The sequence below is a fragment of the Manis pentadactyla genome, chromosome 14, assembly GCF_030020395.1.
Source record: "Manis pentadactyla isolate mManPen7 chromosome 14, mManPen7.hap1, whole genome shotgun sequence".
Lineage (NCBI taxonomy): Eukaryota > Metazoa > Chordata > Mammalia > Pholidota > Manidae > Manis > Manis pentadactyla.
In genome coordinates, this window is record NC_080032.1 from 72707009 (window position 1) to 72734626 (window position 27618).

Sequence of the window (27618 nt, forward strand, 5' to 3'; positions counted from 1 at the left end):
TTTACTCAAAAACACAATTGAACAAAGGTTCTTCAGCTCCTCTAAGGACAGAATCAATACAGCTCGCCAAGTTTAGGCTTTCAAATTGCAATGGAAGAAATACAAAACAATGGACTTCCTCACAATAAAGATTGTTAATACCAGAATTTATATTTTCTTTAAAAAGAGACTAGAGGGAAACCTTTGAAACATGGTAGACACTGATGTGTAAGTAGCACAATCATGAAGGTACTAGATAACAAGGGCCCGTGCAATGTTATTCTAAGCTTGTTTATAATAATTTTCAGTATAAGGCATAATCAACACAATATTTTAGGTGTTTAACATCAGATATTTTTGGATATGAACAGTGCACATAACTTCCATTTTGAACTTCAAAATATACATTTACTTTTAAGTCAACATTTACTAATCATCCTCAAGTATTCTAAATACCATTAGAGTACTTGTAGCAAATATTCTTAAAGTACCCTCCACAGATTTCAATTAAAACAGGAAGAAAAATGCATAAAATATATTCACGTCCCTGCTTAATTCTCGCTCATTTTCCACAGTTCATTTTAAGCTTATATTGGCCTATGCTATCTGCATGTCTTTCTTAATAGGTCCCCTTGATGAGCACATCTTCAAATTTCGGCAACCCCTTCAAGGTCCACTATTTATAGTACTGATCAAGTAGCATGAGACCCAAGTTAAGGGGGGAGAAATCCCTTCTGCAGTTTTTAGAAGAATGCCCCTGAGACTCTAAATGATTGTTTCCAACTGAGAAGAGGAGGCAAAACCTGGAGCCCCACGCTTTCTGTCACTTTTAGTAAACAACACACATATCAACCAGGGAGAATATACTGATTATAAACTATATTTTCATTCCTATGCATGTGCAGTGCTAGATATAAAAGAAGTAAAACTCAAGTCCAGCTCAGTTCTCACAAAGCCACCTGAATTCCCTACTGTTTACTACTTTTCTTTTCATTTAACAACTCATAGCTATTTTCCCATTTTCATTTGCTAGTCAATTTTAATCCTCCTTCAGATGTATTTGGCTTCATATTTCACCTACTCTGTCAAAAACTACGACAAATAACAGAGCCACCCACGCCCTTCCTTCCTAACACATCCCAACTGCCTCTCCAAACTGTCCACTCCGATATTTATCTCCGAGAAGTATATGGTCCTGTTGATTTTCTAAAATCCTCCTGATACCTCTGGTGGTTTGTATGGGAATCAAGAGACTCCTCGCCACGTCACTCCAATCTTCTCCCCGACTGGCAGCAGAATCAGGATAGAGTCAGTTGCCCAACTGACTTCATCTCAGAATTGTATTCTGCCAGGATTTCTGACTTCAGTGATCCCAGGTCCTGTTTCCCAGTCAAAGAAAATCATCTCCTTTGGACTAGCTTATCTGGAGTCAGTATAGTTACTCTCTTTTTTCTATGATCACAGTCACCTCATTCTCTATCCAAGGGTTCATCTTCCTATTGTAAATACTCAACAGTTGACATTTTAAGCAACAATCAGTTTAAACTGCTCAACATTACTCGTGATTCTATTCAGTGAATGATGTAACACTAAAGACATTTTTAAGATTTGGTGATGATTTCTAATTAGCTCATGAAAGAGGAAGTAGCAATTAGGACATTGGAGACTAGATCTGGAGTCTTTTGAGTTTCTGTTTTGTTTTGTTTTAACCATGATAAATACCATGTCTCTGCATTACCTCACACTCCTCTCTGAAATGAATTCCAGTCTGGCCAGCTTTCCAAGATTGTCACAAACATGAATAACTTATGCCGAATGAATCTTAACTTCTTGAAGTCCTTAGGGTTTTCAAATTTACCTAATATAAATGAAAGAGAAAAATTAAAAGGAGTGCATGATCCTGTACACATGTACAGTGCATGTCTGATGGGTGTTACTTATCAGATATTCAGAAAATACTTTGCATGACAACACGACACCCTAAGCATCACTCAAAATGTTCACTTTAACAGGCACATACATCAGCTCTTTCCGTTATGTGCTGAACTTAAAAAACTGCGAGCAGAACCTTAACTCACATGTTTATAAGTGAATTTCCCTCTGATGTTAGTTGTAGAATCAGCACAACAATTGACAATGTATGAAAATTCTTTCAGTGTTGCCATGGAGTTTCATAATTCAGTCCTATCATGCCCCACAGCCTTCAGAAATGAAAACCCTTTGGGCATCTTCAAGAATTCAGGAAAAGTTTAAGCAGAACAATGAAGTCAAACACAAATCATGAAGACATACACTTAGGACAATAAATCATGAAACATGTGCAGAATTTTGTATTATACTTAAAGTTTATTCAACAAATGAATGAGATTAAAAGGAGGGCCTCTTTACCATGAATCAGGCTTCCACACAGCTATTGAATAGTAGCAGCTTAGTATTTCAGCACTGAATTTATTCAGTGTCACCCTCCCACATACATTCGTTTCTTCCCTGTTTTCCTTAAAATCTGTTTGGATAGGAGAGGTTTTTTCTTGTAATTTAAATTTCACTCCCAATCACAAAGTATGTTGGCAGCCTCTTGACTTTGCCAGAACCGTTAGCTAACATTCTGCTTTTATGAAGCACTGAAGTATTTGATTCTTACTACATAAAGTGAACGTGTGATTCCTAAAGTTGACTCATTGCCATCACAAGAGCTGAGCAAAAAATTATTCAAGAGGTATTTCGTTAGGTTTCCGAAAGTCTACATGATACAGCTCTGCCCAATATTATAGTGTTTTTCTGAGGGGATAAGGGACAGGCAAAGTAAAAACTGGAATGCCTATTCCCTCTAAGTCCCAAGCATGGAAGACAAAGAGCTTAAGGAAGAAAAAAATAGGAGAGGAATTATTGACTGAATCGTCATCCCTCAGAATTGGGAAGAAATAATAACTCCTGAAACCAGAGAATGATACCAGAAATACCACTTGCCTTTATGGCTATTTCCCTACAATTCCTACTCTGCGTCACTTCCTCTCATCCACAAGTCCCATCTCCCAGTGGCATCTCACGAGCCCAAGTCTAGTGTCAAATTCTTAATTGCATCATTAAGTAAGATCATGAAGGTTTCATAGCAAAGCTATTTTTTTTATTCAATTAAATAAGCATCTATTGACCACCCAGGATGTGTTTCATTAACTGTGCTCAGCCCTGGGGGCAAAGGACAGTCTAGCAAGGAGCACGTATGCAACTGACAGGCAACGTGAGAAACATGCCATGAGCCAAGGGCCGTGAGAGCAGAGGAAGTAAAGACTCCAGAAATGGACGTGCCCGAACATTCCTAATGTTCAATATAAATAAACATTTTGGCACATGAGAATACTCAGATCACAACTGGTTAATTGCTATAGGTTATTTTTTGGACGTTTGGGTGTTTCTATTAATCTTTAAAGAACTTGGAAAATTATAGAAATTGTCACTCACATTCAATCATGTATCAATAGGTATCACCTATATAAGAATAAAAATACAATAATGAGGTGTTTCAGCAGGTACTATTCATTAGCTAGCTTGGGTCAGTTATCTTATTTGTTGGTTGAAAACAATTACCCTAAATATCCCCTTAAAATGTAATTAACTGAAGCATACATTAATATTGCATGTGTTTGAGTTGACAGACTAGTAATGAATTAAGAACAAGGATGTTATAGGGACAATTCTTCAGTTAGCTTTGAAACAAGTCAAAATTGAAGAAGAACAATGCATAGTAGAATTACATACGCTATATACCAACGCTGATAGCACAAATTCACACACTCAGTGAAAATGTCCAAAATGGTTATTTTAGTTTTTAATTGTGAAACCGACATATCTACTCTCCATCCTGAGTTCTCATCTTTATTCCCTAATTCTTTCCTTCATGCCTGTAGAACCTAACATATTCAGGCAGTAGATACTTCTATATATTTATAAAATATTCAGTAACTTAATCACTAGGGCAAGAAATTATATTTCTAGAACTCAGGTTTTGACAGTTATGAAATATGAAGTGCAGGTATGTTCCCAAAATCTAATACAGCCTTAAAAAATGAATCTGAAATTATCATTATTTTCTCACTTAAGGAAAAGTAATTAAACAAACCTGAGGCACATTTAATAAAAATGAAATAAAATTGAGGTGCCTGATGTAATTGTTTAGCGCTCTCCAAGTTTAACCATTACATTAATTCTTGTGTCCAGATAAATTTGTCTTTTTTTAAATTCTCAGGAGTAAAAATGGTTTAAAGAAGAGGAAACTGACTAAGTAAGTTTTTCTAACTATTTCACTTACAAATATTTCATTTAAAAATATTCTTCATCATGATCTTAACTTTACAAATAAAAAAATTGCTTGTTTTTAAATAGAAGGGATGCTTAAGAAAGCAGCAGATGTATAACAGCTCAGCTGTTATGTGTTGATGTGTTTATACATATGGATGTTAGTGACCACCAAGAAAGTTTATCACAAAACCATGTCAGGAATAAGGAAAACTCTTACCATATGAAATCTGAGAATGAATAGGTTGTTAGGAGTTACAATAATCTTGCAGAGGAAGTCTATTCTAAATCTATTAAAAAGTCTAATATTTTTGCTACATCGAAGTTGCCCCAAAACCTTTGCCTTTTTGTATTTTGAAGTTCTGTGCTTTTTGCAGAGGAAGGCTGACTCAGTTTGATGTTATAATAAATAAGTTGAGAAACACTGTTTCAGAAAATCTTTGTGATAAATAGGAAGGGATGATTACTCTAGTGAGCCTGTGGCTTCACTCACCTACTGAACTGTTAAGTCACAAGAATTAAAATTCTGAGGGGAGAAAATGAACCATCAGTTGATTTCAAAAGCCCAATTAGAGTATCACCTCCAGGCCTATAGTGAAAGCTCTACATATAAAGAGTGGAACATTCTTACAGAGTTCATTCATGACACTTGCTTAGGATAGAATTTTGGTGAATTAATATAAGGAGGCCATTAGGGATTCCAGGCCGATCCATGCTCTTGGAGCACACGATACAAAAAAAGGTGGATGCAAAAATATTTCTATTCAGCCTTGAGTGACATATAATTTTTTGGCACATACCCATAACAGAGTAACTTTTCCCCCTAAATCTGTATCAAATCAGTACACATTACACTGGTATTCATCAAGTGATGGCGGAGAGACAAGACAGTCAAAACAGAGGGGAGGCACTATCACCCGGAAGGAATAATCTGATGAAAACAGAAAGACGTTGTTCCAAAATGATTAAGTGAGGTAGAGAGGCACAGATGAAAGCAGTGAAGGGGATGGTCGTGGGACCCAAAGGGACACTCCATCATGGGTTGCTTCCCCCCAGAGGCCCAGGACGAGGAGGAAAATCAGGTGGGTGGCAGCTTGGCAGAGCAGGAGTGCTGGGCCTGTGACAAGCCAGGACCTGCTCCAGACCAGCCTCCTCCTTCCCTCTCTCTCTTCCTTCTCGCCCTCCCTCCATCTGCTGCACCTTCCCATCCGCCGCCTCTTTACCTTTTCTCTTTTACTTCAAAGGCGCCCCACCCCTGACCACCACCACGTCCCCTAACTTCACTTTCCTCCCCGCACTTACCCTCACTCGACGACCCTCTCCGTGCCCTTCTAGTCTCCCAGTCTCTGCCCTGCTCATCTCTGCTCCCTTCCGCCTTCCCATTCTCCTCCTCTCCCCCTGTTTGTTCTTCCAGTTCACGGCCCTTCCTCTGATTCTCCTCTCCTTCTCCCTCCTGCTTTTGCTTTTTCTAACCCATTAATATTTTCTCTGATACACCTTCCCTATTCATGTTCCCATGCTCCTGGGAAGTGAATAAAAACTAGCATCATTTAATCCAACTTTAAGGTAAATCCACTGTTCAAAGACAGCAGCCAGAGAGCACAGTTCTCAAGGAATTCATTCTAGGACAGGATCCCATGTTTAAGGCGTAAAGTTTTTAAAAATCTACTAAAATCTTAACATAAACTAATCTGTCAGATGAGCTAATCAACAATTTTAATCAAATACCTATTAAATTCTATGTATTTGTGAACAGAACATGAGACCAGCGGTAGACAATATAAACTGAGTAACTTGCAACAAGACTATGAGAAAGGTCGTCTCAGCAGACCCTGCCAAGGTGGGAAGGCGTGGGTCAGATGGCAGAGTTCAGCAGCCTACAGGAGCTTGGGGAGCGGCTTGGTATAGGTAGGCTCTAGAAGAGATAAGCAGCTACAGAAATCTACAGGAGACAATATTTAATTCTTACTCAAAAAAGAAGAAGAAAAGACATGAGCTTGCTACTGATGTAGAAATATAAGCTCTATGTGTTACTTGATTGTACCTCTGAACTATTTCAGTACTTTTATAGATAGGCAAGCCTCTAAATCTGGCTTTCTCAAAGCAAAGCCCAGGGAGCTCTCTGGAGAAGGGCTTTAAACCACTGATCCCGCTTCTGCTTTGGGAGGCTGTGTAGCTAGCAGCACAGTTCCTTATACTTAGACTTTTAGGCTGGTTAAACTTACAAGGTTCTTTGATATATTGTGTGTCAACCTTGAGAGGTAGGTATGACTATAATACTTTAGGATGAGAACGTTGAATCTCAGAAGAGTTAGGTGAATTCTCCAAGATCACAGTAAATAAAACCATAACTCAAACAAGTCTTCAGCCTCTAACCCTTTGTTCTTTCCTATAAGCCACAGTTTACAGAAACAACAGTTTTCTAGCAACAACACATATACACATATGTATATGAGTTTGCATGTATATAATATTTTACTGATAGAGCAAAAGCCAACTGAAAAGCTCGAGATTTCTCCTCTCTCAAGGAAGTTTAGTATATATGGCCCTCTTTTTAATTACAATATAGTAGGGACTGGTAACTTTAACCAAAAAAAAAAAAAAAAATGAATGCCTTTAAAAGGTAAAACTTATAATTTCTCCAAGAAAATTGTTCATGATTAAAAAGTGTGGTGTTAATATGTACCACTTAGCAACAGTGTTTTTAAAACATATATTTCTTTGTGTTTGACAAAGCCCTGTTCAGCTAGATGACTTTGACACCTACATCAAGGATATGGCCAGAGATTCTGACTACAAGTTTTCTCTTCAGTTTGAGGTGAGTAGGTAAAGCATTTTCTGCTTTCTCTGGCGGTGGGGCATGGGAAGCACCAGGTTTGTGTTGTCATTTCCCTGCTCACTGGACAGTGCTTGTGACATGCTTCATAATAGGCATGGTGGGAACTGGGCTGGGGGCGTCCAATCTGTCAGTTCAGAGTGAGGATGTCAACCCTTAGATAACAGGCCAGGACTTGGGTGGCACAAATGAAGGAAAACAGAGCAGATTCAGGTCCTGGAGCCATCAAGCATGGTTGCAAGAGAGGCCTTCATTGAAAACCAAGCCAATGGAGAGCTCGGGGGGAAGACAAGCCGAGGATTGAGAGCTGAAACGGAATTTCACCTTCCAGAGATTTTGAATGTGTTTCTCATGCCACTTAGGCCTTAGTAAGAGTGGATGGTGGATTTACAACAACATGGTTGGAGCTAGAGGGTATTATGCTCAGTGAAATAAGCCAGGCAGAGAAAGACAAGTACCAAATGATTTCACTCCTCTGTGGAGCATAACAACAAAGCAAAAACTGAAGGAACAAAACAGCAGCAGACTCACAGAACCCAAGAATGGACCAACAGTTACCAAAGGGAAGGGGACTGGGGAGGATGGGTGGGAAGGGAGGGATAAGGGGATTAAGGGGTATTATGATTAGCCCACATAATGTAGAGGGGGGACAGGGAAGGAAGTACAGCACAGAGAAGACAAGTAGTGACTCTACAGCATCTTACTACGCTGATGGACAGTGACTGTAATGGGGTATGTGGGGGGGGGGAACTTGATAATATGGGGGAATGTAGTAACCACAATGTTGCTCATGTGAAACCTGAGCATATGACTGTATATCAATGATACCTTAATAAAAAAAGAAATAGTGGACAGTGGATGAAATGGGCCCCCTTTGTCTTCTGGGCTTACAAAAGCCTGGGGTGGGCTCCTAGAGCTATAGGACTCATGGCATTCTCTTTAATGTTTCTTTGTAAGGATTTTTTCCTTTCCTTGGAGAAATTGAGGAAAACTCATGGTTAGGTGGAAGAAGAAAAAATTTGGCAACACCTTTTTCTGAAACACAGATATGTCTTTGCATGCAAAGTAGAGGACAGTGAGTCAGCCTAGGACCTCAGCAGTGCAAGGACTCTAACTGGTCCTCAAGTTTCCTTCCCACAGATTCGCAGCCTGTCAGTCTGTCTGGATGGCCTCCCATCCTTCAGGTTTCCACAGCAAGGCTCAGTGGTCCAGGATTCAGGGAAGCCAGAGAAAAGGGAAAGATAAAGTGACTTTTCTAAATACTGTTGTGTTTTTAAAAGCCTTTGAGGTGCTTTTACGATCCTGCAAAACTGTTTTAGGATAGACCTGCTTTCTCCCCATTATTCATATTCAATTTCTTCTTGCCACCATCCAAGACAGCTTCGGTCTGCATGAAGCCGAACGTGTCCTGGTGTGGATATTCTAACAGGGAATTTAAGGATGAGAAAAACCTTATACATTATCTACTACCAGCCCCCTAACTACCACCTGTGTCCTGAGAAATTGCACACAGAGCCTGCCCCAGTTAGCCACTGCAGGCACGTGCATAAGAAATTATACCTTCCCCACCAAATGTTATATCTCAAAGAACAGCTATTTTATTTGAATCAGATATTTATGGTGAGGATGGCATTTCAGAAAAGTATATCGATAAAATGAGAAGACTTTTTATAAGAAAACACAAGCCAAAATTCAGAAAAAGCAAGTCTAGCTAATACTGATAATTTTGCTTAAATTATGATGTAGGTAGACGTTCAGCCTCATGAAAGCCACAGCCTCTTAATTCCTACAAGATTATATGACTTTGGTGGTAAAGCTAAGATCACAGCCTCGCTGGGAGGATTAGGAGTACCTCTCAGTTTATACCATTAAATCCCAGTGTAACTTTTAGGTGTATTTCTGAATTGCACCATTTAAAAAAAATCAGTGAGTCATTTCCTGGTAAAAAGAATAAATCTTTTTAGTTGTGAGTGCCACACAATTCAAACTAGTTTAAACCAAAGAAGAACAGTATTTGTTCAAGCGATACTCTGGTATTTCCTATAATCAAAGGAAAGGTTGAGCAGCTAGAGCAGGAGGAGGCTAGGGAGGCAGCTCAGTCTCAGAGGGACCAGACCAGGGGCTACACCCCTGCAGACCCCCCTTGATAGTTCTCATTGATGCTTCTCTCTCTGTCTAGGCCCCATGTTCTTTTGCCACAAACCAACCTCTTTCTCCTAGTGGAAAACATGATCAACAACAATCATATAGGTTACCGTAAGCAACACACCCTATGGCTTCCATAGTTGTCAAAGGAGAATATTGACTCTTGTTCATAGTTTGAAATTAAATAAAGGGGAGGATCCTGATCGCTGACCTGGGTTGCAATGTCCACTCAAACCCTCCGTGGCCACAGAGGGCAGAGGCATGGAACAACCCGGCGAGTCTGTGGAACCCTGTGGCTAAACCAGGAGAGGAGAGCAGTGTTCCCAAAGGGGGTCACTGAGAGAGCCAGACAATAAGTGATCAGGTTCTGGCTTCAGAATGCCAAGAATCTGGAGAGCAGAATTCAAATCCTAAATGCTAAATGCTCAACTTAGAGCACGCTGAGGGCTCTTATACCTTTAAATACAAATGAGCATATTCAGTAGCATTTATAAAGGAGGTAGGAATGTCCTGAGCTGGGAATCCAAAAGCCTGGGTCCTCACTACCATCTTGCCTCTAAGTAATATTGGAAAAAAAATCACAGTTTCTCACTGCCTCAGTTTGTTCATCTGTAAAATGGGTTGGATGAACTAAATCATTGGTTCTCAACTAGGCCAGGACCATGCAGTCCCCAAGGGGGTTTTACGAATGTGTGGGAGTCTTTTTGATTGCCCCGATGTCTTGGGAGGAAGCTACAAGTGATATTTAATGGTGAAAGGGACGAGGATGTTAACAGTTTTGCAATGAGTGGGACAGTCCTCCACAGCAAAGAATTGTCCTGGGCAGCACTGCTCCACTGAGAGACCCTGGACTAAATGCAGGACAAGGATTCAGCTGAGCTTTGTAACTCATGTGCATCCGTCAGGCTTCTCCAGAGAAACAGAACCAGCAGGACACACACTCACATATGTTAATTACATAATTATATCACATTTATATAATTATTTTATGTATAGCCTATATGTGATAATAAATAGGAGATAGACACACACACACACATGAAGAAACAGGTTCATTTTAAGGAGTTGGCTCACACCACCTGAGAGCTGGCAAGTCTGAAACAGGCAGGGCAGGCTGGGGTCCCAGGAAAGAGTTGATGTTGCCACTCAAGTCCAAGGCAGTTTGGAAACAGAATTCATTTCTCTTCGAGGGGCCTCAGTCTTCCCTGGTAAGGCCTTCAGCTGGCTGCATGAGGCCCACTTACATTAGGGAGGGTAACCTGCTTTCTTAAGGCCTATTGATTTAAATGTTTCACATCTAAGAAACACGTTAATGCAACATCTAGACTGATGTTTGCCCAAGCAGCTCAGGGCTACAGCCTAGCAGGTTGACTCATACAGTTAACCACCATGCCATGTTTTGAAGAAGTGTTTAGTATTTTTATGTAACATGAATCTTTTATTCATACATCTTCATTCTTAGAATATTATTCATCATATATGTGATTTATCTGGTGCCAAATCCTGATATTGTATCCCTGCTCTGGTGAGAAAATACAAATTATTCTCAAGAAGAGTATTTTAAGACTCACATTGTATGTTTTGAACTACCAGTTGCTCACGCAGTGACCCATTGGTCTGACTTTTTTGTTTTTTTTCATTTGCCAGCCTGCCAGGCATTACCAGCGCCCAACTCCACCCCACCCGCACATCTTCAGGTTCAATGTCAGAGTATCCTCATCTATTTTCAAAGACTTGTTATGCTCCCCTACCTGATTTCAGGGTGCATGGCAGACCTGCCACATGCCAGTCCTCAAATTTTCCTGAAATTGATAATTAACTGAGGCTGAAGGAAAAAATGGTTCCTGCTCTAATGGGAATTCAAGAGGGTATTAAGGTGGCTGAATTAGTCGATCTCACTAACTCCAGTAGCTGAACAGTTATTTGTTCTGTTTATATTAATGCTTATTCCTTGTATTCATTTGATACTGACATTGAAAGATCACACTCATATTGAGAAATTACATCGTTTGTAAGCATTATGCAAATCGAAACTGATGACTGGATTTGCATATATTGCCAATACAACTATAAGTCATACATGAAGCTCTGTGAGTTGCTACTTTGCATTCACTGAATAAATTCCTTTTTCACTCTGCATGTGATTTTGGATCTGCTGGAAAGAGTGATTATCCTTCTGATGAAAATATACATCTTATCTTAAGGAGGCTTGGAACCTGGGCTTTCTTGAAGAATTAATAGATTCAATTCCTCATTCTGTGAGTCTCATATGGAAAGGGTTTTAAAGAGCCAGGCTTTAGAGCTTGAAATTTGAGGGCCCACAAGACATACTGCTTATTCTGCCATTAATTTCTGTGCTTTGTGTTTGATAGAGATGCTAGTGAATATCATCATCTTTGTTCAGAAATGTGGCTGCAAAGATCAAAACAAACCACACTGATTCCCACATAGTTCATGAAAGATGACCTTTGATTTCTGGTGTAGCTGCCCATTTGTAACTATTCTTACTTGTCCTTTAGTCCAGTTCACTGGAGCCCTACCTGCAGTCGCTGAAATAAGTCACCTCAAATCCTCTCCAACAGTGACACCAGAGGTCTCACTTTGCCCTCAGACCTGAGTTTTCCCTGCTCTCCTTCCTAGTTTCCTAAGGCTGGTCTCTGTTTCCAAGTGCCTGTACTAGTAATTTGTCCAGTGATGGGAGTGCTACCCCATCCTATGGAAGCCTGGACCCTGCGACCTATTGCTAGACTTCCCTGAGGTGGATCTCCTTCTTACTCAGTCTTCCATCGCTGGCCCAAGATGCCCATCACTACTGTGCCCCTGTTCTTCCTTTAGGGTACCTGTTACGGGTGGAATTGTGCCTCTCAAATGATAAGTCGAAGCCCTAACATTTAGTTCCCCAGAATGTGACCTTATTTGGGAACCAATTACACCATTGTAGATGTAATCGGTTAAGAAGAGGTCTTAGGGTGTAGGGTGGGCACCTAATCCAATACACATGGTGTCCTTATGAACAGACAGTTATGTGAAGATGCAGAGGTGAATCAAATGTCGTGGGATAACAAAGGCAGAGACTGGAGTTCCACAGCTGCAAGTGAAGGGACACCACACATTGCCAATGAACCAGGAGAAGCTGAGAAGAGACAAGGAAGGATTCCCCATAGGTAACAGAGGGCATGTGTCCCTGCTAACGCCTTGGTTTCAGTCTTACAGACTCCAGAACAGTAAGGCAATTGATTTCTGTTTTAAGCCTCCCAGTTTGTGGCACTTTATTATGGCAATCCTAGGAAACCTATACAGAAAGTTTTGAAATACGTTGTTCTAATCCTTCCTTCTCCTTTTGTGTTTACCTGAAAAGTAACCTATGTTTCCCAATTGCATTGGACCTTTTACATGCTGTGGATGAAACTTCTTCTGTCAACAGCACTGGTCACATAGTCTCTCCTCAGTTGTGTCATAGTCAGGTAGTCTGATCATCTGACTCTGATTCCCAGTTTATCCTAAAGCAAACACTAAGTGTTCATCCACTGCTGACATCGTTAGAGACTCTAAAGCCAGAATACAGCCTGTGCTCTTCTCAGAAGATGATGGCGCATGTTATGAGCTGGAAGTATCCTCCCCAAATTCATATGTTGAAGTCCTAGGCCCCAATGTGATGGTATTTGGAGATGGGATTTTGGGGAAGTAATTAGGGTTCGGCGGAGAAGGTCATGTGAGCACACGGTGAGATGGTGGTCGTCTACAAGGCAAGAGAAGTCTCGGAATGAAACTGGCATTGCCAGCACCTTGATTTTGGACTTCCCAGCCTCTAGATATGAGAGATGACGTTTTGTTACAGCAGCCTGAGCTGACTGATACAGTGCACATGCCTACACTTTGCTTTTCAAGACTATGCTTCAAATACAGCCGACACAACAGAGGCTGCTGGTGGGCTTCAGGCGTGACTGTATTAGCTTCTTAGGGCTGCCATACGGTAACAAATTACCACAATCTTGGTGACTTAAAACTACATAAATTTATTCTCTCACACTCTTCTCCCTTTCACCAGGACACCTGTTCAATTTAGGCCCCACCCAGATGATACAGGATGACTTCATCTCATGATCCTTAGCACAGTTACATCTGCAAAGACTGTTTTTCTTAATAAGGCCATAAACTCAGGCTTTGGGGTTAGGATGTGGATGTAACTTTTGGGGATCACCATCAAACCGTCTAGAGATGATTGTGTAGCCTAGAAAGAAAACCCGCAATGATAAATTATAATAGAAATAAAACTAGCAAAAGAAAATTCAAAAATGATTTATGTTGGTCTCAGGCCATCACCTCATACTTGGCCTTTATGAAGATTTAAACCTCTGGAGTTTCCAGACGGTTAGAAAGAAAATAACTGCTAAGCTGCTGAACCGGAAACTCGGCATTTGATTTTCCACTTAGTGACAGGCTAGATTGCAGAAGATTACAAAGCATTTCGTGTCGTCTGTTCCTGTTTACTGCAATTCAGCTTTGGCGATTCACATTTACAGTGTTCGGACAATTCGACCTTTCCTATCAACTGAGGGCACTGACAGCAGGAAGGCAGCACACAATTAAAGTTCTATCAGCTGGTCAGATTCCGTATGTGCTCCAGCTCCCAGCCTCAGTCTGTTTCCACAGTTTCTTTAGTATCTGAGGCCTTTTCCTGTGGCTCATCAGTCTATCCTCAAAGCAGGGAAGAATTGTTGGTCTGTTGGTGCAAATGGCAGAAGAGGGAGAAATGACGAAGCCAGGCAAAGCAAAATAATCATAATAGAAGCATTTTAGGACCACTATTAATAGGGCTACATGAATATTTGTTGAGTTTAATCATTCCATTTGATAGTCACTATACACCAGTGAGATGCGGAGATAGTATGTGTCTTGTCTTACAGACAATTAAACTGAGGTTAATGTGAGCTGAACTCCTTTTCCATGACCCTACCGTTTATGAGTGGTACATCAAAATAAGCCAGCTGTTTTTACAAACTATAAAGGCCTCTCTAAAGGACGCAGATTTCCAAAATAATTTAAGCAATGGAAACATCATTTAAATAAGCTTATAGCTGCCAAGAGGAACTGACTTCAGATTGACACTGATTTGGTTGAAGTTTGCTGAAAATAAGTTTTGTTTCTTACATGAACGATATAGTCAGTCTTGGAACACCCTTTAAAATGGGAAAACCAGTTATAAGTAACAGTGACAGGCTTCTGCTTAAAGCCATTTGGTTAGGAAGGATTTTGCCTGGGGTGGGAAATTTTCTAATTTTGTGAATCGAGGGTCAAAGACAGCAGAGTTAGTCTTTAAGATTGGCTTCAACTTGGGTCAAACAGCTTGAGAGTTTGTGATCTTGAAAAGCCAAAAGTGATCATCAAAAGAAAAGAGAGATCTGGAGAATTTAGGTCAGTTCATGCATGTTGACTCATGTTTGCTTCCCAATGCAAGTAAGCACATTGAGCTACTGAGGCATTTCTAGGTGCAAACAGCAGAAGACCCAAGAACTTGATCTTCAAAGCATATGCTTGCAAAGGTCACTTGAATCAAGACAGCAAGGGTGTGAAAGAGATATTCCTCTCAAAACACCATTCATAGGTCCCATCCTCTTCAAAAGTCTATCAGAGACTCTCCAAAATTCCTCCCCCAGAAGAGTATTCCTCCAGCTTACGACTCATTGAAGTCATAATTGGGAGGAATGATAAAGAGTAAAGCTTGTGTGCAATATTAGCATTCTATACGAGTAAATAAAATTTACAGCCAGTCATTTCTATACTGCCTAGTAGAAAAAATAGTCTTAATAGTCCTAGAGAAGGATGCATACTATAGGCAATCCCATTTGTAGATGGTTATCTATGCTGTTGACTTATGTTTCCCTCAAATTTTTACAGGAATATAAGTAGATCTGCTGCATTGGCGTGCACGGTACAATTTCAAGAAGCACCATTCACACAGACCACAGTATGAACGATGCCTCCAGAGAAATCCAGACAGCCTGACGACAACCCCTTGTTTCCTGTCACACACATGACATAGAAGTTTAAAAAACCCCTTTGCCACTTTGCAGTAATACAGCCTTTTTGAAGTGTGATGGTTGTCTGTTAGTATAAAAATTGCTTGCCAGCGCACCTTCTCATAATAGGATTTACAAGAGTACGGATGCATGCAGGCAGGTATTTGGATGTTCTTGTTTCCACTGAAAGATTTGTCTATCCACTACTGATTCATCCCTACTTTTGGGCTTTCATTTCTCAGCTATTCATTACAGACATGTCATGACTGTCAATCTTACATCTGATAACATGGAGACTGTGCCCTATTCATTGCCCATTGCCCCTCACTCTCTCTTTTACTCCTTTCTCTAAGGTTCATTGCCCACAGGAGAAATACCTACATTTCTTTATAAGAATAGGAGATATTTATGCAAACTGCATACATTTCAGTTACTGTATATCTCCAAAAATTGGAGACATATTTGTTTTAAAATTTGCCACACCCTGAGTGTGACACACATAATTCTCACCTTCTCTGCATGATCACTAAGCTACCCAAGGTATTCCTGTTTTCTATTAGCTATTACTGCAATAATGTTATGCAAGCATTACGGAGCATAAATCTCAAAATCTCAGGGACCTGTAACAATATTTGTTCTCCTCACGGAGGGGTCTGTGGGGCAGCAGGGGCAGTTCTGTTTCAGCTTATGGGTCGAAGTAAGGTTTTCTCCATGTTTCTTCTCATTCTGGATGAGCCGCTTCCCCAGACAGGTTCTTCCCACAGGGGATGACAGAAGCGCGAGAGGGTACGTGAGACTGAGGGAGCACATCACGCTTCTGATGGGATATGAGTTCTACCCAGGCTCACTGGCCAAAGCATGTGGACAGCTGTGGGGTGAAGTCCTCTTTGCCCCCAAAGGGAGCTACAGCAACGTCATACAGCAAAGGGGACGTGATGATTCTGTTACAGGCGGGAGTGAAGATCAGGCACTGTGAACCGCAATCCAGTCCACGCCGTGTCCAGAAGTCTCAAACCTGTTCTCTTTCATTTACAGGAGTTGAAATTGATTGGACTGGATATTCCACACTTTGCTGCAGACCTTCCACTGAACCGGTGTAAAAATCGTTACACAAACATCCTACCATGTAAGATGGTGCTGACCCTCCTTATGTCCTTCAAGGGCTAAAGGCCTGTCACTGCAGATCAGCCAGTCTCTGGCCAGACCCAGCTGTGGTCTGAATCCTCAAGGCCATCTCTGTGCTTGCACTGAAGGCGTTTGTGCTCCCATATCACTAGATCCTGTCACAATGAGGGAAGATTTAATTAGTATGCTTATAAATGAATTGTATTTGAACAGAAAAGCCTGACCTTTAGCTCTGAGATCAGAACGTCTTAGCCAAATTAGGGATAAGGTAATTTGTGCTTTTGTAAACTGCTTTTGTCCATTCCTTGACAATGGAAAGAGGCACCTGGAAAAGTGTGCAATGTATTGAAACGCCTCCTCTTTCTTACTTCTGGCAGGCTCATTTCATTTTGTAATAAAAGCAACACTCCTGAAAAAAGTAATATGAATAGCAGAAAACAGTTAAAACATTTTCCAATATGTATTTAACTTTCTTCTCTACTATATAGAGGGTGGGGGACCTGGGAGAGAATGAAAAAGTGGGAAGGAGGATGCTGCAAAATCTCTAGAAAGAGAAGTGTCTCCTCGATGAGGTTTCTTGATAAAATTATGTGGTATTATCATCATAACACCTTACATCTGTACAATTTCAGAATTGACTTTTATTTGAAGTCTCCTTACAAAAATCCCGTGCAACTCCATCTTCTCTTCTCAACAGACCTATATGGTCATTTAGAGCGATACAACTGGGTCCTCTGATTCCTAAAGGAAGTGAATTCTCTGGAAGTACTAGGTGAAATGGAAATCATGGACTTGGGCTGCATTCTATAGCCTTCCATACCATCAAGGTAGCTGGGAGAAAATAATGACTGAGAAATATTTGTATCTTTATTTAAACAAGAAACTAAGATTGAGGTATGGCTAAAATGTCAAGCTAGTGTAAACCTTATCCAGCCACTCGGTCGCTTGGCCAATCTGACTTGTTGTTGGTAGAGAGGGTCAAGACAATGCTCCCTCCCAGCCTGATTTTTAAGATTTCTTTTCTGTTTGTTCTTCACAGACGACTTCAGTCGAGTGAGATTAGTCTCCATGAATGAAGATGAAGGTGCAGACTACATCAATGCCAACTACATTCCTGTAAGTAAAAAAATAATTAAAAAGTTGGGCATCCACCTTCTAGCCCAGCACGAGGAACTCTTAAGACCAGAGGCACGGGTCAAACAGTTAAAACACAAAACAAAACAAAACTGTTTTCCAAGCAGCAACCCAACTGTAATGAACAGTTTCCATTATTCCACTTCTGAATAAAGAATAGGGGTACAGAGCCCACAGATGAGTAATGGTCAGATTTCTCTGTAAATGTCTAGTCAAAGTGAAAGTCAATAGAAGTCAGGAGTTATCTGAAAGATCATCTTCCTTGTGTTCAGATCCAGTTTCGGCAACCACATTCAAAGGGCTCCACCTGAGCCCCTGTACTTTAAACAGATCTATAAAGATACTAGTTGGTATCATATACAAGTAAGGGTGTGATTTTCTTAGGCTTCAGGGAACAATGTCTAAAATCATACAAACCTCCACAGTTGGTCCCTCTGCTGGGGTTTTGGATGAAAATGGGAGAAAACATGACCTAGGCATGCGATCCTTGGCCAGGAGTCTCCCCAGGGAATTTTCAGGTTTTTTTTCATTTGTGTGGAACAGCATTTGGTGTCAACAGTGGCTCCTTCAATGAGAACTTTGTCACTTATTTTTCAGGGATACAACTCACCCCAGGAGTATATTGCCACACAGGGGCCACTGCCTGAAACCAGAAATGATTTTTGGAAGATGGTCCTACAACAGAAGTCCCAGATGATTGTCATGCTCACTCAGTGCAATGAGAAACGGAGGGTAAGTGCCTAATGGGACTGTCCCCACTCAGCAACAAAATCCATACCAGCCACTGCCATGGGCTGGCTGCTCACAGTGCACTGGCAACCATTCTGCTCACTTCACTGTCCGCCCTCACAGTAATCCATGCAGTTCCTCAAAGGCCAGGTACTTTTCATGCACACAGACTATTTCTTCCCGAGCCTGTATTTTACAAGGTTGTGTTATTGTCCCTTCAGGTGAAGTGTGACCATTACTGGCCGTTCACAGAAGAACCCATAGCTTACGGAGACATCACTGTGGAGATGATCTCAGAGGAAGAGCAGGACGACTGGGCCTGTAGATGCTTCCGGATCAACTATGTAAGTCATGAGGCATGAGCTCAGGTGCTGTCCCCACTGAGGGGCCCTCCTGGGTGTCAGCAGCCCAGCCCAACATGGTAGAAGATGATGAGGGCTCAGACTTGGCAACACGGCCTCCTGCAAGAGGAGAGCCCCACTTTTAATGTACTTGTTTCCCATTTCATCAACAATGGTGTGGATGAAATGGCTGGCCTGGAAGATCTGAGGAGCTTCCATAAAAAGTCTGCGTGGCTCCGTCTCCCATCAGCCCCAGGCGAGAGTGGACGCGGTGGATCACCGCTCAGGCACAAGCGAGGAGGGAAGGGCACCCACTGCCCATCCTGACCACAGAGGAGTGTGATCCGGGTACCTAAGGCCCACTTAGCGCTTTAAACTGAACACTTGAGCCGTGATATAGAGTCTGGGTTTGGTTTTTTCCCTTGTTGTCTTCTGGTTGGGTTTTTATGATTTCAAAGGCACTTCTAGACCTTATGAATCATGACTCCGTATCTCTTTTGAAATGCTATTGAGTTTTGATTGTTACAATGTCAGAGAGCTCACTTTTTCCCCTGAGGCCTGTTCCCTCTCTGATGACAAGACTGTGAGATGACGGGGGCCGCTTGTGTGCCAGCTACGTGAGGCCATCAGCCGTCGTCACCCTGTTCCCTCTTCCCAGACAGCAGCCCCAGAGAAGAGGAGGGGATTTTTACCGGTATTCTCCACTCGGACACACTCACTGTTGAGGACAAAGTTTAATAGGAAAGTCCTCATTGAAGCATTCTTTGCTGAGAAACAACCCTTCCTGATAGTACAGGTCAGGGGGATGGCAAAATGAGGCCTGTGGACATATTGATCCCGGCCTTCTTTGTAAAGCCCGTGAGCTATGAGTGAGCTTTATATTTTTAAGTGGTTGAAAAAAATTAACAGAATCATATTTCACATGAAAAACGATGTGGAAATTACATGAAATTAAAATTTCAGTGTCCATAAATAACATTTTATTGAAACACAGCCACACATTTGCTTATGGATGCTTCTGACCACCTATGTGCCATATTAAGCTTGAGTAGTTGCAACAGACACGAAGACCCAAAGAACCTAAAATATTTACAATCTGCCTTTTACAGAAGATGTTTCCTGTCCCTTAATATAGACAATGGACAATTATGTGAAAGGCTTGAAACGTAGGAATAAAATGTTAAATAACAAATGTTTCCTGGTAAGGTGTCCAGACAGGACTTACAAGCATTTGGCCCCAGGATTCCCCTCTTTGGCTGTAAACTTACAGAATCTAAATTTTGAGTTTCTTGGATGGTTAAATCGCCAAAGAGCATTGTGCTGTGCTAATGAATACATTTTTCTATTTGTTTAATTTTTTGTGTTTGTTTATACTCCTCTTTATTCTTTCCATATTGATATGTGGAAACTTTCAGAGTACAACCAGATAAAATGACACCCATCAGGAAATCAGGGTAAGAGTAATTTTGGAATGACTAAAGTAAGATGTAACAAGCATTTTCTCATGTAATAAGAAAAGAAGGGGGAATGACGATAACACACAATTTGGCACTCGCTAGTACTTGAAACTTGGCATGAACTGAGTAAGAACCGGCCACTAAAAAGCAGCAAAAATGTACTTATTCCCATTGACACGTGCCTTGCTGGTCAGCTGACAAGGATCACCCTGATACTAAAGACCTCGCTCTGCCTTGCAGCTGTAAAGAAACTAATGACAATATGAATGTTTCCTCTTTTTGAACCACTTACATATTTTAGCTAAATACATTTTCAGATTAACTGTATTAGAATAGATATACATTACATATATTTTATAAATATATAAATGAACAAGTGTTTGTGCTAAGCCTGCAATGAGCATTTGGAAAAAGCATACATTTTTGTGCAATTTTCTGGGCAACCACAGTTACCTAGTGATTGAATATCCTTAAATGTTCATGGTGTTGAGTAATTGAGTCATTCTGCACACAAAAAGTAATGCATGGCTTACACGCTTGCCATACTTCCTGAAGACAGCAGCGCAGGTAGCCAGCATCTTTGACTTCATGCTCCTGGTCAAGGAAGAGCCCTTGAACACAGAGAGGGAGGCCCTGCATGTGGCTGGGGGTGTGGCCTTAGGTGTCAGGGGACAATGGGTTTAACTGAAGTGCTGACTTATTTATACTTACATAAATCTTATTATAGATTTAGTTATATACTTTATTTATACATTTGTTTATATTTATACACCACCTAAGACTACCAACTCTTTGGAATTCATTTCTCTTTAATATCTAAACTATAATTTTAGCTCCAAACTCATGGCCAGGCCAAACTCTTCCAAATTATGATGTATTCCATCTAAAGAACCCTTTTAGATATGAGAAAACTGGTGGTGAGTTTGTCTTGGGTCAGGCCTCTTAAGAGAGCCCATGACAGGGAGAGTCACATAGGCAATTTCTGGACAGTGCAATCTTGGGTAACGTCTGAAAGGGAGCATTCTGAAGAGAAGCAGGGTAGGACAGGACAGGAGGAAGCCACACACAGCTGTGGGGTCAGCTGAAGTCTAGCCTCAGGGGCTTCCCGGAGTGTAGGGGCATGAATGGCACTGTAGAGTCGTCCCACCCTGGCGTGCGGGGCCTCTGGCAGCCTGGTATTGGCCCTTCATTAGCTGCAGACTGCCCTCAGAGGGACAACATGCTCTCCTGGGCATTTCCCAGCAACACAGCTCCCTTAGTGCAGGACCGCTCTGAGGAGAAGGGTGCAGGTCTGTGCTAGAAGCAGCAGCTGGGGGAGGGTGTGCCAGCCCGGCGGAGGGGGCCCAAGCCCCTTCCACAGGGTTTATTTAATTCCTTGGCCAAAGCTGATGCAGTTGCTAAATGGCAGAGCCAGGCTGCACCCCCTGATCTGCTTAAGCTCTTACCTCTACACAGGCATGGATTAGTCTCTCTATCCTACCTTTTGAGGCTTTACACAATTAGGTTTTTCTATTTTCAGGGTCTGCTTTGTGCCAGACACCATGCTTAGAGCTGGAAAGGGAAGTGTACAGGCCAGGAGTGGAATGTGGCTTTACCTCCCCTGTCATTCACCTGTGACCTGCAGTGCAGTCCTGGGCTATCCTGGCAGGGGGCCGAGAGGTTAATGCTTGTTCTGGCTTCTCCTCAAGGCCGATGAGACGCAGGACGTGATGCATTTCAACTACACCGCGTGGCCTGATCATGGTGTGCCCACAGCAAATGCTGCCCAGAGTATCCTGCAGTTCGTACATGCGGTCCGACAGCAAGCCACCAGATGCAAAGGCCCCGTGGTCGTCCACTGCAGGTACCTTGTCAAACGCATGTTCTGTTATGCACCATGGGCTTTATTTTATGAAAGAACTAGCCCACATTCCTTAAGACCCTGATCAGAGTGAATTAGCAATTAAGTAGATTATGATTTTTTTAAATTCATGATTAGCTGATGTCTTACTAGATACTTGACTTACTTATAAGATGGCTGTCTTATATTCTACAGCCTATGAGACAGATACTATTCCCATTTTTGGGTGAAAAAATCTGAGGAGAGGTTAAGGGATTCATACCAGTTCATGTAACTGGAATGTGGAGGAGTTAGGATTCAAATTCCAGGCACACCAGGATTCAAAGGCCATGCCTTTAAGCACTGTGTGATATTATTCTCTCCTTTCTAGGATTCTGAGTAGTTTATAACATGGCCAAATTAAAAATAGCTAATCCAAGCCCATAATAATTGACATAAAGGCAAGATGAGGAAAAGGAGAAATTAAAATATTCCGCTTATTAAGATAAATGTGCTTATGATTGCTTTTCAAGACTGTCTCCACATTTCCTGTCATTTGAAGGGGGCTATTCAATCTGCTGCATTATCAAAAATCAAGGGCCACTAATCCCTGATGGAAAGAGTTATCTTTGATTTGAAGCTTTCTTTCCTTCCAAGTGAACAAAGCTCCATTAGAACCCATCAACATGACATCACATCGTTGTAAAATTTTATGCAACCCCAAAGAAGCAGGGGGTATAAGTACGCTCTTATTGTTCATCAGATACAGAAGTGGGATGATGTTTAGAGGAGGCACAGGTTAACCTAAGCAGTTGTTAATCTATAATCCTGGATCTGGCACCTCAGACAGAGAGAGAGAGAGAGAAAGGAACATGTGTCTCCCTATAAAGGAAAATGCTTCATAAACTACCCAGTTTCTGATTAGGAAGGCTCTTTGCTGTCAGTCATTACACATTCCCAGGTTAAAAGCTTTGCTTCACCAGATATAATGATCTAGTCTCAAAATGGAACTTTCCAACAGCAGAAAATAAAGCTGCTCACCCATGTGGTCAACCTTGGGCTCCTTTCCCAGAAGAGCCAGGGACAGTCCCAGATGCAACTTCATAGGTGTTCGGCCAGAGGGAAAGCATTTTATCTGAGAAGTTAAGTTCTTGGAGGGAAGAGCTGCCTAGTAGGAAAAGCAAACTGGGGCTCTGAACTCTAGGCTTTTAGGGTTGGATTTCTGTCCCAGCATATAAATTCCTTTGGCTTTCTCTTTATTTCATATTTCATCACAGTTCAGAGCTCAGAACCACTTGGCAGTGCAGTCTATGAGTAGGTGGGAGAAAAGAAGAGCTGGCTTTAACACAGAGAACTGGGGGCTGTGGTGGGCGACTGGTCCGGGTAAATCACTCTACTTCCCTCAGCTCTTTGAGCACTGGGATTTGGGGGCTGGAAGAGACGGGGTCCAAATATTAAATCTGATTGGGAGGCAACTATCTAAAAGATCTCTGGGAGATTGAAGCAGGTCTGGGACCCACTGCAAGGGCAGATGAGCTGTTCGGAGGGAGGATCTGGGATGGAACTCAACCTAGGGACCAGGGCACCCGACCCGCGCTGGCCCCGGAGCTAGAGCTGCAGCATGCGTGTCCCAGCTAGACCCTCAAGCTGTGTATGGGGGCCTAACTCTGAGGCTGCTCGGGAGACTGGGACTCTTCCTGGGCGTCAGCTGGGGGTGGAACTGACTCTCCGAGGGGGTGGGGGGGCTCCATGTGGCCTCACTCCTTTCCTGGAAGCAGGGCACTGAGTGCAGGGAGGCAGGTTGCGCCCTGGGCAATGCAGACCCAGACCTCTTTAAGGGAAGGAGCAGTGATAGGTGACATTAGAAGACACACCTTCTACAACTGCATGCTTAAAAAATTGGCAAAATACTGTCAGGAGTTTAGTCTTCCTTTCTCTCAGTGGCGCTACCTGTATTTCTTTTTCCACGGCCAATTTTGTTTTCGGCAGTGTAGAATACTGCGAGAATAATGTGCTGTCTAAACACCCTTTCGCAGTGCCGGCGTCGGGCGGACAGGGACGTTCATCGCCTTGGACAGGCTCCTGCAGCACGTTCGGGATCACGAGTTCGTGGACATCCTCGGGCTGGTGTCCGAGATGCGCTCTTACCGGATGTCTATGGTACAGACAGAGGTAGGGCCGTAACCCACGTGCATCTGAAAACTTGCCTTTGATTGAAAAACTTCGTATTCAATCTCATGTTTCAAAACGATGGTCTTAAATTTTTATTTCCATCTGTTAGTCCCAGTTTCGAACTGTGCTTGCTCAAAGGCTTCAAGGTAGGAAGGGAGTAGATATGAGCCTCTAGAAATCCATTCCTTGTATAGGGTTTGTACTTTTATTGGTGTCCTATGCCCTTCAGCTGCCCAGAGCATACGAATGTGTCTATGAAAGAATAAAACCTCTTTAGACAGACTGAGAGTTCAGGGAAGGTAACAGCCAATCTGGGTAAATGCTACGAGTGGACACGATAGAACTGATGTGATTTGATTTATGTTTGAAATGCAGGCTTTGATTCAGTAAGTTTGTCGTTCATTTGTCCTCTGTGTGACTCTGTCCCAGTTGCCTTTTGATGATGATCAAGGTTGGATTCATGCTTCCTGTCTGCCTTATGATTTTAAGGATTTTCCAGCCCCTGCCCTTCCAGCCATTGCCAGTTCCCTTGATCTAAATGACCGTATTCATCATTGTAACAACACAGGAGTAGCCGCAGACATCCCCAGCAACGCTGAATGCTCCCTCGTCCCCTTTTGTGCCAAGTTCTCTCCTCCCACGGGGCTTCAGACCTGGCACGGGGGCAGCCCCAGCAGGGCCAGCACACAGCATCCACCCACCCCACCCGCCGCCAGAGCAGTAGTGGGTGTGTACCTGTGGGGCCCCAAACCTAAGCACAATAGCTTCAGAATCCAAGCCACCCAGTACTCACCACTTCGTGGCTTCAGGCACACTATAATCCGATTTCTCAAGGAGTGTGTGTGGGAGGAACGCTTGTGGAATAATAGAACATACCTGGCCTGACCTCTTACTCAATTGCCAGGAGTTTAAACGCTGCCTTGGTCTTCCGCCTGCTCTTCCCACCAGCCACCACTAGATGTCAGTATAACTCAGAAAGCCTGTGGTACTGGCCGCGTCTCATGCTGCTCCCAAGTTTCTTTTTTTCCCCCACCCATTTCTCTTTTCTCTCCTGCCTCCCCATTTCCACCTGACCAGGGCTTGGCACAGCCGCTCTAGAGTGTTTCTTTCTGAGCTCTAGCAGCATCGTACCGCTCTGGAAAGAGTAACCCATTCGCATTCGGATGTCCCATTGCTGATTAGGAAGCAAGCCTGTATTTGGGTCCTCACTTCCCTGAGCGCGCACAGCCCAGTCCTGCTGCATCTCATTCACTGCATGTCCCATTGCTGATTAGGAAGCAAGCCTGTATTTGGGTCCTCACTTCCCTGAGCGCGCACAGCCCAGTCCTGCTGCATCTCATTCACTGCTGTGGGGACTTGATCGTTACCTTGTCATCCTAAATTTAAAACGCCCTGGTTTCCCAGAGAAGCCCACTACCTGGTGATTAAACAGAGCTTTATGAACCGATCCCTATTTTTGACTTTCCCTTTCATTAATTTACATCCTAATATGTGATTTAAACTCCCTGTTAGGTATATTCACCCCCCAGGCTTCAAAGGGCCACTCCTTATTTTAACTATTTTGGATTTGATGAATTGTCTGTACCATTGACTTTATTTATACCGTGTATAACTTTATGACTTCGATTATAGCATGTCTGCAGTTGACTTTCCCAACTACAGAATCTTAATCTTTATTTAAAAACTACCTTCACATGGTGGACCCTCCACCTAATTTTCAGTACCATTAACTTTCTTCAGGTGTGGTAATGACACAAAACTAGGGCAGCCACCCTGTGCCTTTCTGCAAAGCTAAGAAAATATTTTGTTTTCTCCCTAACTTTCTTGCCCCAAATTTTGGTTGGTTGGCTTCTCTGCTTACGGCAGTAGTTTAGGTCTGACATCTCCAAGGAACCAGTCTTTTAAAAGTCCGATATCCCTTCCCTGAACTCTTGTGGGAAAATTCAAAGTCAGCCGAAGAGGCGGAGGTCACCACAGGTCACTGATTTTTCCCAAGTGCTCCAGCTTCGCTCTTGAGTTCCCCCTGGGATTTTGCGGTGGCTTCTCGCCAGTTGGAGTGACTTATTTATGTCTGTTTTGTTAGTTATATCTGGAACATCTTGCCCATTTACTTTTATTTTCCCCCATGTTTATGCTCTTCATGGTTCAGCCTGTTATTTTGAGTGTTCAGGTTTTCCTAACATCCTTCTTGTGCCCAGTCATATCCCTGTCCTGCCGCCTCTGACCTTTCTGATGTTCATAAGTAAAGAGCAAAGTAAATTATTTTCTTCAGCTTTATCATCCCAGAGTACCCCCTTCAACACAAATGATTTCAAGAGGCCAGAATGATTCTACAGCTGATCTCTGCCTCTGTATGTGTGTGTGTGTGTGTCTATATATATATAATACAGTTGCCTATTGTGAGCCAGGTTTCCTCCCATGGCTGGTTTGTGACTCCTCCTACCTCCTTTAGGTTGCTCACCATCTTGATTCCGCCACCCCGCTCCCCTCTGGAAATAGTGGAAGTAACAGACTAAATGGGCCACGTCCCCAGCTGCACATTGCAGGCGGCTGCCAACTGCTGCCGTGGTCGACATGCCCTCCCCCCCTTTCTCACTGACCCTGGCATGCACCTGGCCCTGAAAGCAGTGGGGAGTCATTAGAAAGCCAGTCGGGGTGGTCAGGCCCGACCCCCCAGTGTAGCTACTGCAGACACAGCTCAGCTCCCGAAGCGCCCACTCCTCACCTGTAAGATGTGAACTCCAGCGCTCGGGAATTGTTGCGAAGTGTACGTTATGAGAAATGATGTGATCTAGATAAGTGCTTTGAATCGGTGAAGTGCTACATCTGGATGGCATTTTCCTCTCTTGGGTCCCTTCTATTTTTATCAAATGCTTTGTTTGATTTCCTCTAATAGGCTTTCCCTGGAGGTCAGTTAAGGCTTTGCTTTGAGCAGCCTGTCCCGATCAGCAGCTCACACTGCTCAATTTCTTTCAGGGACGGCTCTGTAAATAGTTTATTATTTACTTTTCTTGTGGACTAGCTACTTTTTTTAAATCCAAAGTTTGGCCACAGAGCAGTTATGGGTTAAAATGTCTGGCCTTATCTATGCCCAGTTCTTCACACAACACCATGTGTGATATCGAGATGTGTGATATGTGGTATCGAGGAATATGGCTCAGTTATTGATGGTGACACTGTCACAAAATAAGGGACTATATTTTCTCCAAATCTTACTGAAAAATACACATTAAGGTGAAGTATCACCCAAGCAAGATTTGAAGTACTGACTTCATCCTTTGTATAAAGTTGTCATTTAAAAGGATCCTTAAAAATCCTGTGGACCTCTTGACAGGTTCTTATTTAAAGTTTATTTCTAATATCATTACTTATAAAGTAACTCAGGGAAATAAAGAAAAAGAGAAGGGTCATGAAGTTACCTTGATTTCATGGCACAAAGCTATTCTCAGTATTTTAGTATATTTCATCTCAGTCTTCATGCAAATATAACTTTTCCACTATTGTGCTTATATGCTATACACACATATGTTAATTTTACATTCAAATTTATCACTTAACATTTGGCTAT

At 42.3% G+C, this 27618-nt stretch overlaps 1 protein-coding gene across 3 annotated transcripts in view; it reads left to right on the forward strand.

Moving 5' to 3' along the window:
* Positions 1-27618, forward strand: part of PTPRO (protein tyrosine phosphatase receptor type O) — a 229889-nt gene that overhangs the window by 198276 nt on the left and 3995 nt on the right. For 2 of the 3 annotated variants that reach the window (XM_036909009.2, XM_036908994.2), the window contains 8 exons: positions 4223-4258; positions 7009-7090; positions 16309-16399; positions 17438-17514; positions 18130-18264; positions 18483-18605; positions 21748-21902; positions 23915-24050. In XM_036909009.2, the coding sequence (XP_036764904.2) occupies positions 4223-4258; positions 7009-7090; positions 16309-16399; positions 17438-17514; positions 18130-18264; positions 18483-18605; positions 21748-21902; positions 23915-24050 (835 nt within the window). The remainder of the gene's footprint in view (positions 1-4222; positions 4259-7008; positions 7091-16308; positions 16400-17437; positions 17515-18129; positions 18265-18482; positions 18606-21747; positions 21903-23914; positions 24051-27618) is intronic. The other variant, XM_036909013.2, reaches the window with a different exon arrangement.